The 14,875-nt window shown below is 39.5% G+C and overlaps 1 protein-coding gene across 1 annotated transcript; it reads right to left on the bottom strand.

Moving 5' to 3' along the window:
* Nucleotides 1–2,530: 2,530 nt before the first annotated feature.
* On the bottom strand, nucleotides 2,531–5,880 carry FGF23 (fibroblast growth factor 23). The gene is made up of 3 exons (XM_069849867.1): nucleotides 5,658–5,880; nucleotides 3,473–3,576; nucleotides 2,531–2,968 (listed from the first exon to the last, which is right to left on the bottom strand). Exons 1-3 carry the CDS (start codon nucleotides 5,878–5,880, stop codon nucleotides 2,531–2,533), a joined length of 765 nt encoding a protein of 254 aa, XP_069705968.1.
* Between the last annotated feature and the right edge of the window lie 8,995 nt (nucleotides 5,881–14,875).

The following is a 14,875-nucleotide window of genomic DNA, read 5'->3' as shown; positions in this document are numbered from 1 at the left end:
TAATGGTAATTTAGAATATTTCCTACTCTAAGACTCTGGAGCTAAGACCACAAATATTTCCTAATGGGACTGAACTCCCAGAGGAGTGGTTTTCCATTGCTTTTGGGTTGCAAAAGAAGTTTCCCAGTAGAGGTGAGTCCATTCATGGTCAGTATAGACCTACTAAGACTCCGGTTTTCTCATCATCTTTCACAGAACTTTTATGGTTGTGGTGCATGAAACACCCAGGAAGCTGCTGCCTTTTAGGCTGAAAATCACCAGCGATAGTGGGACACAAAAATTTTCAAACAAAGCTAGCACCATTTATTGACTCAAGTCCTTCTTGACTGGGGAGCTTGAACAGACAATACAGAATCCACCATTTAGAGAGAAGGAAAAGTTTATTGATGCTTTTATAAAAGGAAATACTATTTATAATACATTGTTATAAATATTTATAAATATTCTGTGGGAACTAAGACCCACTCAAATAAATAAATAAATATTGCAATATAAATAAGTAATGCTTTCTTACTAGCTGGTGATGACCAGCATTTCCTTTGAAAAATTAATTTTTTCAACATTTTTATACATTTCTCTATGGTTGCAAATATGGGGTTTTTTTTAATGCAAAATCCACTGTGCTCTCATTTGCAGCTTAGGGACTAAATTCTCTGGTTACTGGTGGAGTGAGCAACCCTTCATACTTTGTTTTAATGTATGAATACAGAGACAGTATAGAGATATAACCCACTGACATTTCTTACTGATATTCACTATGGACTGAGACAGAATATGGATCGAGACAGAACATTTCATGATTCAAATTGTTGTCAGCACAGTGACTTGGAGTCCCAGGGAGCTCTGTGGAGCTTACGACAATTGACACAAAATGAAAACTTAGTTTGTGTAATTGCAATCCAGATTTCTCAAGGAGCAAAAGCCAAGAAGAATGGTGTAGGAATCAAGTCACATTAGTAAACTAGAACATATAAATAATATCACATCTCCACTGTATAGACAGCAAGGTCTTGCTGTATTTTGAATATGCAAGAAAATACACAACTATCTGCTTGTCCTGCAGTTCTCCTTAATCCATTATAATCAATCCTTTCTTTTTGGAACTAATAAAAAACATGATGACCTTAGAGGATGAAAAACAAATTATGAGAGAAGTGTTGGTCTAATTCTAATCATTTGGCTTGTCCTGTGCTCCTAAGAACTTACATGAATTAGGAGTCACTCCACAAAGGAAAACTATTCTAACAGCAGAATCAGGCCCTATGACTTTTCTAATGTAACAGCTTGAATGTTGTAGATAAAACGGTCACGTATATCTGTATATATATATGGGGAAGAAAAGATATAATTTTTAATGCTGTCAGCAGGAAAGACTCTGCGCTAAATCCAGAAAAATTTCACTGAAACCTAGAAACATAGGGGGCCTTAATTTTATTCTGTTATACTGCCATAATTCCAGTGACTCCAGTGACTCCACATCATGGACAGGAAAAAAAAGGACAGAATCTAGCCTAATGTCTTTTGCATCATTGCTATGAGCACTGTTGGAATGAATGTCAGCTCTTGTCAGGCTGTTAGATATACTAAATAATCAAAACAGAAGAAATTGCATCTTGGCATGCAGAAACTGCACATAAACATAAATAAAATGTGCTTGTTAAATATCTGGATTTTTTGTGCAGCTCATTGGTATGTTGCTATTGATGTCTGCAGAGTATGTTGATAAGAACTTCTTTAAAACCACACAGATTTATGATTACAGGAAGATCAAACGAAAATGAAAAGAAATTAAGGAGAAAAATAGCTAAGTATGTACACAATTTTCAGAATTCTTAACTCTTGAGAGACAATGAGACTCTCCCTTGTTCCCAGACCTCAGCTTGGATTCAATAAATGTTGGAAACGACTCCTTCTGCACCAGTCCATTTGTTCCTGTCCTCTTCTCCTTTAAGTTACTCGTTTTCCATGTGTGCTGTTGCTATGAAAGCACAGTGGTCGCTATTTGACTTGTATGGGCATCAAAAGAGATTGAAGCTCCAACTTAAGTTCTAAAAACCTATAGAGTAATTTTTATGTAATAACATAAAATACCATCAGTTAGTTTGTCTGCAGTGCTTGCACAGGCAACAGTGGTGCTGGTAAGAGGACTCTCTGTCTTTCTTTGAATCTCATGTGGTCCACATCTCTTCCCAGTTACATCAGTAATGTAACACAGGTTTCTTGTTTCACTCAAGAGAATTCTTTTTTTCACTGATGCATACTTAAGATGATTCAGATCCTAAAAATGACTGGTTTGTGCTATTCTTTTTAATATGTATCTTCTTACAAGTAAAACAGCCCCAAATGGAAAATGTTCAACTTGTTTTTAATAAACTGTCACCTTGAAGTACAAAATTTGAAATTAATGATTTTTTCCCAATGTCTTTCAGATTGCTAATAGCCATTTGGCATTCAGACTGAGTGTGCTAGACAGTTCCTTTTGCCTATTATATTCACTCATGTCTTCAATTTGCCAGTGGCGGGGCCACAGTTATCTTGTGATATAAAAGCGAGGACTTGCGTACCTCCTGGCATCCATCATAGCATGTGGGTCATCTGGGTTGATGACATCATTCTGGTTGATTCTCATGGGTTCTTTGGGCATGTGTGAAACGTGTGCTTGTTGCTGTAGCTGAGATCCAAACATGGAGATCTTTCTCTGTGGGACCAAGATCTGGTGAGGATCCATTGGATCAATATCTACACTTCTAGTATTTCTGTGGGGCTCAGGTGTGTTGAATCGAAACAAAGGGATTTCATTTCTCCTAGACAAAAACTGGGAGTACGGCGGTGGATTCATACCCGGGAAGAAAGCTTGTTTAACTCTGCCTAAACTAACTAGGAAGTTGTGTTTGGGAGATTGGTACACATCATATCCATTTTCCAATGTCCTGTGGTGGAACACGCAGTCCTCTTCACTGAAGTAATACTTAGGGAGAAAAAATATGACACCTGTGAGCAGAATGATTTGGTGAATGACAAATGCTGATCAAAGATGGAAAGAGGGAATAGATCTGGCAGCAGGTGTTTTTCTGATCTGCCAGCTCTGTGACTCAGACAACTCAAGTTCAGTCAAATGTAGATCTGTGATGCATGGCCATATTTTCAGCAGGGTTATTACAATGACAACATTGTTTTCTTTCAGGAGGCTGCATTTTTTTAGCTACTCCCAGCCTCTAGCGCTACACTGTAGATTGGTCAGTAACTGGATCTTGTTCTGCCCTTGCTGACTCAAGAAAGAACTCAGATGAATTTTGTCACCTCTGCAACTCAACGTAATCAAAGAAGAGAGAAAAGTTTAACCTAAATGCCAGGTCCTTGGCTCACTTATATCTACATACTCCTGCAGGATTTGTTCTAGCAGAGAAAATAAGCACCACAGTGGCAAACTGCATTTGCCTTTCAGTCTTGAGCCTTAGTGACGTTTACTCACCGAACCAAAAATGTCTCCTTTCATGTCCATACATAGGTAGCGTCCACTCTTCACACCTGTGATTATTACTGAGCCAGCACCCTTGGACTTGATCATTAGAGCACCTGTTTAGAAAAACAAAGATTTCAAGTTCAGGACCCAGTTAGACGCTGCACCATTGCCTTACAGATCTACAGATTCTACAAGTGTCCTTTGGGGGTCTGAACCAACCTTCCATGTGAACTGGGAACTCTAGATCGGGTTTTCTTTGTCTGTCTGAGCTCTGGAAAGCTCTGAGGATGGAGAGCACCTCTCTGGGTGCCCTGTTCCTGTGCTGTACTCACCTCTTAATTTTTTTTCCCTAACATGCCCTCTGAAGTCCTAGTCTACAGCCTGGAGCCATTGTTCTTTGTTCTGTCATTAGCCACTACCAAGGGTAGTTCATATCCCTCATCTTTGTGACTGCGCTGTGGTATTAGATGACCCTTAACCTCCTTTTTGTTATACTAAACAAGCCTAGCTCCCTCAACCTTCCCCAACAGATTGTGCTCAAGGCCCCATAACATCCTGAAAACCCTCTGCCAGACCAGCTTTGGTATCTCCCTGTCCATCTTGATCTGTGGTTGCTACAGCACTCCAAGAACAGTTTCACTCATGCTGAATAAAGTGGGAATAACTCTCCTTGATCTGCTGACCACAGTAGGTGGTTTGCCTTACTCTCAAACTGAGTGTGCTGTTGACTTAAATGTTTGATTCGAGGGCTGTACACAAACAGCCTTCTCCCAGCCTGTGTGGCTGCAGGGCGTTATTTCAGCCCTGGTACAGAACTCTGCACTTCTGATTTATCTGGCATCTCAGTGGTACCACAGTGACCTGGCAGAGGTTCAGTCATCCCCCTTTTCACAATCCCTTTTATTGTCTGATTTCCACCCTTCCTGCTCCATCATTCCAAATGTTGGTGGATTTGCTTCATGGCGGATATTGGCAAACCGTAGTATTTTGCTGGCTATTGTTGTCTAGAACATCACACTGGTGTTGCATCAACATATTTAAAATGAGTTTTATAAAACCTTTAAACATGCAGGATGAATAACAACAACATAGTGCAAACATCCCTGCAAGTGCTTCATTAATAATTACTAAAATAATAAAAAAAATAGAACCTGATTTTTTTTCTCCTTGATTAAATTATAACTTTTTTAAACATCCTTTGCTCCTTGTTTATTTAGGTAAAAATGTAATTACATATGCTTACATTTTTAATTAAGTGGATGCAGAAGATGTTATGCAGCAATTATAACAATAAACATGATTTATGATGCCTAGATACTTGTGATTTGAGTGCTGCTAAAAGAGAAATACTTTCAAAATGCTATGAAAGAGCTCTAATTCTGAAAGAAAAACCCTTTCGTTTTACTAACTGTAATGCTTGGGCCAAGTATTCAGAAAAAAAAAAATAAGATCTTAGTTTTCCATGAAAATAAACTATGATGAGACCTTTTAGCTACAGTGAGGAATGGTTACTCCAGAGGCTTACCACTTCTTTTACAAAGTCTAACCTTTCATAGTTTTCCATTTGAAACTATGAATTGACTGTTGCATACTCAGTCTCACGATCTGTTGTGTTTCTGCCATGCACTTACATTAAAGACACAACTCTAAACCTTGTCTCATATACCAGTTTCCAATGCAAAGACGTATTGATGTATCTGGAATTAAATTACTCAGTTTTAGTAATTATCAGCTCTCTACTCCAAAAGAAAGATTTTACAGATACCATCAGCTTTCCCCCACTGTTCTGGTGAATTTCCTCAGTGCAGGAACTGTTTGGTAACACTGTTATTGCAATAGGAAGTAGCTACTGGGGAGATGGCATCACCAGCCTCTAAAACAATCTTCCACATTAATCCATAGGTAAAATCATCAAACATTGGACAATTCAGGTAGGTTTTCTTGCAGAGTATCACAGGAACCATAGGACTTTACTTCTGTTAGGCAAGGAATTAAATTCCTCATCCATGAAATTTCTTTGGAGTGATAAGTTTTTTTGTTAAACAAAAAGAGGATTACGTCTGCTTCTCACCCTGTAGCTATCATCCTCTATCTGCCTGCCTAAGAAGAAAAAAATTTAGAAATAGTGAGAAAGTAAAAGTCTTGTTCTCCCACCTGCTTCGATGAACATGAATGTCCATAGTAAGCTACTTACTGTAAATGGTTTGGTGAGGAGCACCATCAACATAACCATCAGCGTTGATTTGGAGATGGAAGCTATTCTTCTCAGTATCTGTGTAGAGGTGCATCAGGTGATCGCCATTTTCCCAGCTGGGATTCAGTAGTGGAGAGGAGTTTGGAAAGGCAAAGGTGGCCTTCAGGTTCCAGAGTACCAGCAGCGTGTACCCCAGGCAGCTGTAGGGACTGGTCGGTGGCATGGCTCACTGTTCCTTGTGGGTGGTCGGTATTTGCAACTTGATACGCCTCTGTGTTTCCTGCTTGTTTCTCCTGTGTCTGGAGCATGAATCCTCAGTTAGGTTCCTTTCTTTTCTGCAGAGACTTATAAAGGGCAGCAAAGTGACGTCACACAGGAAAAACTTCTCCACATCCTTGATTTTTGTCAAAGCAACATTTTAAGTGTCCTGAAACCTCAAGGGAAGGATCTCTGGCTAAGGTGTGTGTGTGGGGGGAAATGTAAGGTTTCTAAAGACAGCTCACAAAAGCTAATCATATGTTCAAATGTTATCTACAACCCTGTGACATCTGAAAGCTTCCCACGCCCCTACTGTTAGATCCAGGAAGAGCAATCCACTGCACTTTGCTTTTACTGATGGCTTTAGACCTGAATTACCTATTTATTTCTCAGATATGTTTATTCAGATTCCCACCTCACCTCTCAGTTGCCATAATAATTTCTGAGACAGTGGGAAAATCAAACGCTGATAAATTTTTTTACAAATGAACCAAAAGCTGATATTAGGTTGTCCTGGGCCTGATTCCTACTTCATTATCATGTAAGTTTAGCAGTGAGCCTGCTGGACTTATACTTGTCCCACTCCATTTAAGCAAAGGAAACTTGATACGAGCAAAATCCACTTCAAATAAGCTGTCCCTTTAATTTCTCTGATTTCATTTCAGTCACCCAAATAATTTGTAGTTGACCAAGCAGGTGAAAACAACCGGTAAAACACTTAAAACTACATGTTTGTTCCTGCATTGCACATCTGGTTGGCAGCCTTTTACAGGGTTGTACAGGTTAGCGTGGCCAGTAGGTCTTGAATCTGAATCAAACCTGAAATCACTTACATTGGCACATTTTTATCACTTCAGGTACAGCAAGCAAGCTTGGAAGAACTGTAGGGACAGGACCAAGCTGAAAACTAATAAATTTACAATGATGTTAAAAAATGTTCTGAGACACAATAGCTGCTTTTTAGTTGTCCTGCCAGTGTTCTGCAGCTCTACAAACAAATTTTCTGATATAAACAAATATGGTTCCATTTCTCATACGAAAATGCTGTGATAATGGGACACTGTGTAAAAAATGATGATAGGAATAACAGGTTACAGACCTTGACTGCATTAAGGTTTCTTTCAAAAATTAATAAAAATATGAAAAGAATACTAAACAATAAAGACTTTTTTTTTAAGTAAGCTGAGAATTCACATTGTCTCTAGTTGGACACAGTATGCAAAATTCTTAGTTACATTAACAAGCTGTGGAACTGTGCCATCAGCACCAAGCATATTATGGATTGTTGCAACTGTAACCAACAGCAAAACTTGATCTCTTTTTTTTGTTGTTGTTGTTTAGAATTAACAAAACTTTGCCAAATTCCTCTGTCACTCCTTGTGTAAATTCAGAGACTTGCGTCAGTGTATATACACCTGTGTAAATGGCAGCATTTTTTAGTCAGAGTGTATAAGGGTCATATCTTAAACTGAGTAGATTGACAAAGCTGTCTTCATCTAGGGTAGATGTTTTTCTGGTCAGATCATCTGAAATGCTTTACCATCTTAATTAAGAGACAGCTTGGAAGGAGTAATATTTTTATTTCTCTTTTTTTAAAGTGATATATCTATCAACTGCTGAAATTACCCACTAACATTTTTCACTCTGGTATTAAAACAAAAGTGGGAGGGGTTGTTGCTGCTTGTTTGTTTTGGTTTTCTTTTGCTCTTTTTCATTAGACTACCATGGAAATGTAGATCTGTATACATCAGAAGTGGTTGCAAAGCTTTCCCTGAGAGGCAGTATGTTCTCTAGATATTTTTGTGATCCTCTACTGAATGTAATTTTTCTCCTTCAATACCTCACATTCATCATGAAATTTGTCTGTGCTTTCCATTAAGCACAGATCCAATCTCTCTCTGGTGTCTTACTTGTAGAGAAAGGGTTTTCAGATATTTGAAAAAACTATTCCAGCCCCATTTTACCACATGCTAGTTGTGAGCAGCTCATTATTTTATATGTCAAATAAGCAAATACTACTTTCACATGCTTAAATTGTTTAACATTTTCGGATTTTGCACAAGGTCAGCAAAACTCCAGACTTCACCAAATATATTTAAGCCTCTTCTTTGTGAGGGGGATAATGCAAATTTTGCCTTTTAATAGAATTTTTCCTTGTTTTGAACTTATAAACGCCCACTGAATGTGTTTTGGTTTGTTTGTTTGTTTGTTTTTTCAACGGTCTGTTTTTTTTTTTAAATTTCAGGCTGGTCCATTTATTCCTTCAGTTGGCTACACCTTACCTTCCCCTAATCTTTTGGCTGTTGATGAAATAACCAGGTTATAAAGGCTAGCTTACTTTTCCAGCTGTGTCTGTTAGTACAATAGAAATTATGACAGTTTTTTATTGTGTATTGTTACACTTTTCCTTCAGCAATAAAAGTATTTCTGCAACTTTTACCACACATGTAGATATTGCTTTTTAGTTCTCTGTATCCATTTGAGATAGTTTTTCTCAATTCTCAGTAGAGAATTAGCTGCAGTCTTACAGATTTTGCTTGGGATAGAGGGAACAAAGAAATGAAACTGCATTTGAAAACCAAAACCAAAAGCAGACTCACAGCTGCTGTTCTGTAACCATTACCTTAATCTAAATGAATCATTCAGCTGGAGCAAAGTTTTGTTCAAACACGGAAATAGCTGTCCCTCCTCTGAGGAGCCCACGTTTTTTAAATGGATAGGAGGGAAAGTGGGTGCTGTGAAACAGCACTGTGAGCACATGTGGGACTAGAGATGTGCTGGTAGAAAGAACAAGGGTGACCTATGCCTTAGGACTGAACACAGATGTTTCTAGGGTCCGGATGGCCACATTGGCATTTCTTTGTCTTCCTGTTGCAACAATGCCACATGGCCGGTGTCAGGTGCCAGAATGGCACAAGGCTTTCCTTGGAACCATCCTGCAAAGGCAGCTGAGAGACAATTTTGGGATACCACCCATGGGGGATGTCAGGAACCACTGAGACAAAGTAAGGAAATGCACACTTCAGCACAAGGATGAGAGTAAAAGATGGATAAGACAGGCTACAGCTTCAGGCTGATATTAATTTGAGAAAATCATTGATGCTCTGACCCTTAGTGGTTCCCATTCCCTTCCATCTCTCTGCCATTCCTTGATCCCAGGCCTGCTCCTGCCAGCTCCTTGTTCCTTGTTCCAGAGGCAGTGCAGATCCCAGTAAGCTCATTAGTCTGGGTGCTCTGCTGGAACAGGTGCCTCAGCTGTGATACTCGTAATTCTTGTGCCTTGCTGGTACAGCATGTGCTAGGAATGCTATCCCAGAACTCAAGTAAATGTGACACAAAGCACTGAATATCCGTAAATGGATATCAAATCCTTCTATGTTGAATGAAACAAATATTCAGTGGAAAGTTTTGTAATATAATCAAATGTGATAGTTCAACTGCAAATCTTACCCAAAACTGTACACAGAAGGAACTGAGTTAGGGTCATGGGAGGAGCCTAGGATCTGACTTTACCCATTTAGACTGCTTTGAGTTTCAGCCTTACTTCATTTTTTGATTAAATGTTACCTTTTCAAATATGTAAACTCCTAATTTCAGCAAGAGTTTGCCATCCCTTGAACAGCAGTTACCAGAGTAACTAACTCCTTTCTTTCATTGCTTGTCATTTCAGTCAGTTGTAGAGGACTTACAAGGGAAAAAGCTTTTTTTACAACAATTTTAAATTACTACAAGTGATTTCCCCTCAGTTACTTTTTGCAGACTCCTTGAAAAGGAAAAATTTGCACCATGAAAAATTTGCAAGTCAAGACCTGAGTTTCCTACTCAGTAGGACCAGGTTACCTTCCTGTATTCTCCTACGTGTAAAAATGCATGTTCCCTCAAAGTCCTAGGCTACCTTTCATCATTTAGGAGCACCTGTAGTACTGTTGCTTAATAAAGCATATTGACTTATATTTAAACAGGTGTGTGGGTTATTCTTTTGCAGAACTCTGTGTTATCTAGGTTTCTGGGATGGCCTCAGGAAACCTTTTGCTCTCTTCTGTTTCAAAGATCAGAAGGGAGTTTGGGTTGACTGATTTGAAAATACCTCTGCTTTTAGCAATTTTCTTTGTATTGCATATCTTCAAAGAGATTACAGAAATCAGGGGCCCTTCTCCTTCACTCCCCTTCCTTAAAATCACTGTAATAACTGACTCTGGGACAATCACATCTTCAGTGTTGGAAGTACAAGGGTGGAGTGCCTCTCCAGAAGTTATTCTAGGAATAATGACGCACTAAAGTCAATGGTATGTAAAGAGGATGCTCTGTGTGTATGTGTGTGCATGAGCCTTTGCCACAGACTTTACCCGATGTTGTTAAACACATCCTGAGTGACCTTATTTGGACATCCCATTCTTGTCACACTGCCCACGACTAAAGAAAACATCCTGGCTATGTTCACCTACGTGAAACAAATAAGGTAAGCACTACCCACTGGATCTGGGACTGCAGCATGTACTAGCAGTTTCTGCAATGTGCTTGCCAGATATGTTGGTTTGTGTCTGCTGTTTTTCCCCTCTCTCCCCTACTCCATGGAGTAGGCATTTTGAAAATCCATTTCTTATTTCAGAAGTGCCAAGTCACCTGCACAGGCAGCTCAGACAGCGATACTGTGACCGTAGCTTCCTTGATGCGTTTCTTTACAGGATGTGGGATGTATGCTCCTGAGAAGTGTCTGTCTTTTCTTCTTGGCACTTTTCTTTCCAGTCAGGAAGAAGATTAGTATAACGTTTCAGGTCCAATTCACAAGTCCAAAGACTTGGGGGTGGGGGTGGGGTTTATAGCAGTAGCTTTCGAGACTGTGGCCTTTTAAAATTTAGTGCAAAACAGTCAGGTATGTAGAAAGAGAAAGCCCAAATATTTTACCACATTCTGAGAAGAAGGCAGATAACAGAATTCCCTGCTTGCAAATATCCCAGATAGACATTTGTGATGCTGTTTGTGTTGTTTCGCGCTAACTAAGAGAAATGAAGGGACTCATTCCTCCTTCAGCTGAAATCCTTGGCAGAGCTCCCAGTCAGAGCAGAATGAGTCCCTAAAATGTTGTGTTTTCTGAACAGAGAGTGTTTCCATCATTTTAAAGGGTCTGAATTTTCTTAGGTATCATGGAATAGAGAATGGTTACAATCTGTAATGAGAGCTCCTGATATGCTGCATTTCCAAAGAGATGCTTCAAGTTTATTGAGATGGAGCCTCTCAGATTGTGGCATCCATTCCTCTGGGGATGGGAAGCCCCTTTCACATGTGGGGACTTGCTTCTCCTGCAGCTCAGTACAGCATCTGAACACAGACAACTCTCTAGATCATCCAATATGCTTGGTGGTAGGTACATGAGATGATGTCCTTACTGTAGGGTGAGACAAATAAGTAAAGTTGGTGGGGATCTGAGGGTAGGTCCCAGCACAAGAGTCAGTGGGAAGCAAATGGTCAAGGTGGGAGGTATAGTTGTGAGGTGGTAAGTACACAGGAAAGTGAAAGAAGAGGGTATGAAAACAGACCTCTTTTCACAATGACTGTGGTGGTTGCTGCTCTTTGTACGTGAGCAAATTCTGAAGTATTCTGCTTGATAGATGCAGGTGGCTGAAGCAAATGCCCTTTCTGAGTGCCTTGTGGTGTCAAGTTCTTATGATAATTTGTGGCGTAAAATATGTAAATATATACATATATTTTGATCTCTCAATGTGCAACCTGTAATTTCACATAATGGACAATGAACGTGAAAGAGTGTCAAGTTAATTCTCCTCTTACACACATGTTTGTATCAGGTTTCAGGTATTTTTTTCTCCTCAAAACAAGACAATCCAAGTCAATTTGAGTTCTCACATAGAGATATCTCCATGATTTCATGAAAAGTGCTTGGACTGTTGTTCTTGCTGCTCAGATCCCAACCAGAACATCTTTATTTTCTTCAGTCTATAAAAGAAAACCCACATGCTTGACAGCAAGAACTTGCAGCACTTCTCCATTCCTTGTTTCACTGCATGACTCTCCTGCCTTCCATGGATATCTCTCTGTTGTTTCCCATACTCCCTAACGTGGTATAACTAAATGCTGTTTAACTTGGCAAACCTGAGATGAGAAGGACATTAAATGTGTGTTGGGAAGCTTTTGCCTAGCAGGTTAACCATGGGTAGAGGCAGCTTCCAGAGTGACAGAGCCAGCAGAGGCCACCAACGCCACGCAGAGCCCTGGCAGTTGAGCAGCAGCTGAACCAGAAGCAGAAGCTGATAGCACTGAAAAAATCAATAAGATGTTGTTGCTTTTTGCCTTTGTTTTCCCCCCCCAATCAGTTAGATAACTATAATATATTCTGATTCATCTTCAGGGGAGGGGAGCAGCCTCTGAAGGGCTCTGATAGACTCTAGTTTAAAGGCTGACACTCAGCTGTTTGTGAAGCATTTTGCCCACAGCAGCTCTGTTGTCTTTCACTTCTGTTCAGTTCTTCTTAGTACTGGGAACAAAGTCAGTATAAGTAGAAATGTGCCCTAGGGGAAGCCTTTTTTCCCTGCGTTGTTTTTCAGACTTGAAACAGAAGCATCCGGGCAGTCAGGGTTGAAAGGAACTTAAATTTCTTGATGCTCTTGTTGTGTTTCATGTTTAATTATTGTCACTTGCTGAATCCAAACCCTCAGAGCCAAGTGCTGCTGAAATAATGTTGCTACTAAGCTGGTCAAGGAAACAAATTTTCTCTTGCTCATCAACACACATGAAGTAGAGAACTCAGATTTATAGGTGCTTCTTTAGATGTGTGAATTTATTGTTTCTTGCAGAACCTTGTGTGGGGTTGTGTAGCTTGGTTTAGGGTCTGATGTTGTAAAATGTAGTAGGCTAGAATGACAAACCTCTTACAGTCTTTGGAGGACATTTGTTTTCACAGCTGCAGTATGAGTTTACTCTTGAGGAATGTGTGCCTTTAGACAGGGGGTAGGAGAGATGGACATGACAGCCTTATAAGCATAAGCAAAAGTTTTATAAGGCACTTTTTTAAATGATAGTTTTCTTATTTTATGTTTCCAAATTTATTTTGAGGAGAAAAAAACAGCACACTATTCACAACCCTTATGTTTTCAATTATACAGCAATGATATTTGGTTTAGATATAATTAAAAATAATGTCTAAGCAGTCTAATCTCACCAGTCTACCTTCACAGCTTTGCACTTGAGTTTTAGTGATTATGCGAGTTCTTTTTTTCTGAGGAAGAGATGACATTTAAAAATGGACCTCTCTAGCATCAGATGTAAAGAAACAAAGAACCGCCTGGCAAGATCTAAAAGATACACTGGTATTACAAAATATTCTGATGAACTGATCTGAAATGCAGCTATGAAGCATTTCTGAGTAGTGTTTGACTTAAAACTAACAAAGCAGGGACAGAAGACCCAACATACCCTTTTCCTTTGTCAGAAAACAAAAAAATGTGTGAATTGTTTCCCAGCCATCCCCATGGTTCATTTCAAATGATCTGCTCTAGTAGCCCTCTGTAATGTATAGTTTCTGTACAAAACCTGTACATCAAAATCCATTAAGACTGAGAGTAAGCATCAGTAATTTAGGGTAAAATGTGCTATGGTCCTAAGTTGAAAAAAAGGAAAGTTTTGTTGGATGGGTTAAAAATTGTTCCCCCGAGAGGCAGCAATTGAGCAGATGCCCAGAGAAGTTGTAGCCCACAGCCTTGAAGATATTAAAACTTGAGTGGGTAAGGTCCTGAGTGAGCTGATCTAGCTTTGGACTTGGTGCTGCTGTCTCAGTTTGGACTAGAAACGTCCAAGGGCCCCTTCCCACCTAAATCTTTCTCTGATTCTATGATATTGGGCATAGTAATATACATCTCTGCATCTATTGATAGTTTTCAATTAACTATTATGGTAGTTAGGATAATTTCCACTTCTCAGACAGAAGATGAGAATAGATCAGAAACTTTGTTCTAACCTAGTTTTAAACATAATCCAGTCTCTTGGGTTCACATTTCCCTCCATTCTGTCTCCTGGAAGAAGAGAAAGGAAGACTAAGTTTAATGAAATGAAGTATGGAAAATGCAAAGAGGGAGGAGAGGATGCAGTGAAACTGTCAAGAAACAAAATATGTAGACAACCTCATCATCAGCCAGGGGCCCTTTTGCTGTGGGACCGTAATGACATGGCACGTGACTGATATGGTTAGGATACTTCAGTACAATTGCATGTGTTACCCTTCAGCTCCGAGACTTATTTTTAGTGGGATCTCTTTGGAACTAAAACTTGATTTGAGAAACATTTTCTTTATAAGTTTTAAGAGTAATTTTTCAAATCTGAAAACCTAATCAGTAAATGAAGGAGCCCACGACTGAGACAAGCTTTGCTCTTGCAGCTGGTACTTCTAATACAATAAAAGTAAAAAGGTTTCCTAAGCTACTGCATGGTCAGTAAGTGATTCTGGACCTCTTAAAAGCAACATGGGTATCAGACTACGTAAGGGGCAGGGCAAGATGGGTGACAGTGGCTTAATTTTTTTCACCTAAAACTCTGTTAGCTCAACTTTGCTCGGGACTGGTTTGTTGAGGTATTTCTGTGATGCACCTGGAGCATATAGACAAGGATTGCTTAGAACTGTTGGAAATCTGGCAAAGATATGTCTTGAACTATCAGGGGAATCTGTATTTCCATCACAGAATGGCTTTTCAGGTAGATTTGCAGCTGCGGTATTTGTGTACTGCAGATGTGATTGTTCTTTGTGTTGCCTTCTTAGCCTGTCATGCTGCTGGCAAAAGGAACTTGAGTGACACGTCATGCCTGGATGCTCAAGTTCATCAGCTGCTGGGACACTGATCCTGCACCTGGACTGTATTGATCTTTGGCCATTTTTGCAGCTTGTACAAGCTGATGTCGTGCCAGGGCTGGTTGGGAAATGCATTCTGTTTCAAAGAAGACAAACAATCTGTTTT

The sequence above is a fragment of the Phaenicophaeus curvirostris genome, chromosome 1, assembly GCF_032191515.1.
Source record: "Phaenicophaeus curvirostris isolate KB17595 chromosome 1, BPBGC_Pcur_1.0, whole genome shotgun sequence".
NCBI lineage: Eukaryota > Metazoa > Chordata > Aves > Cuculiformes > Cuculidae > Phaenicophaeus > Phaenicophaeus curvirostris.
The sequence above is the reverse complement of the archived record's forward strand: the minus strand, read 5'-3'. Positions and strand labels throughout refer to the sequence as shown.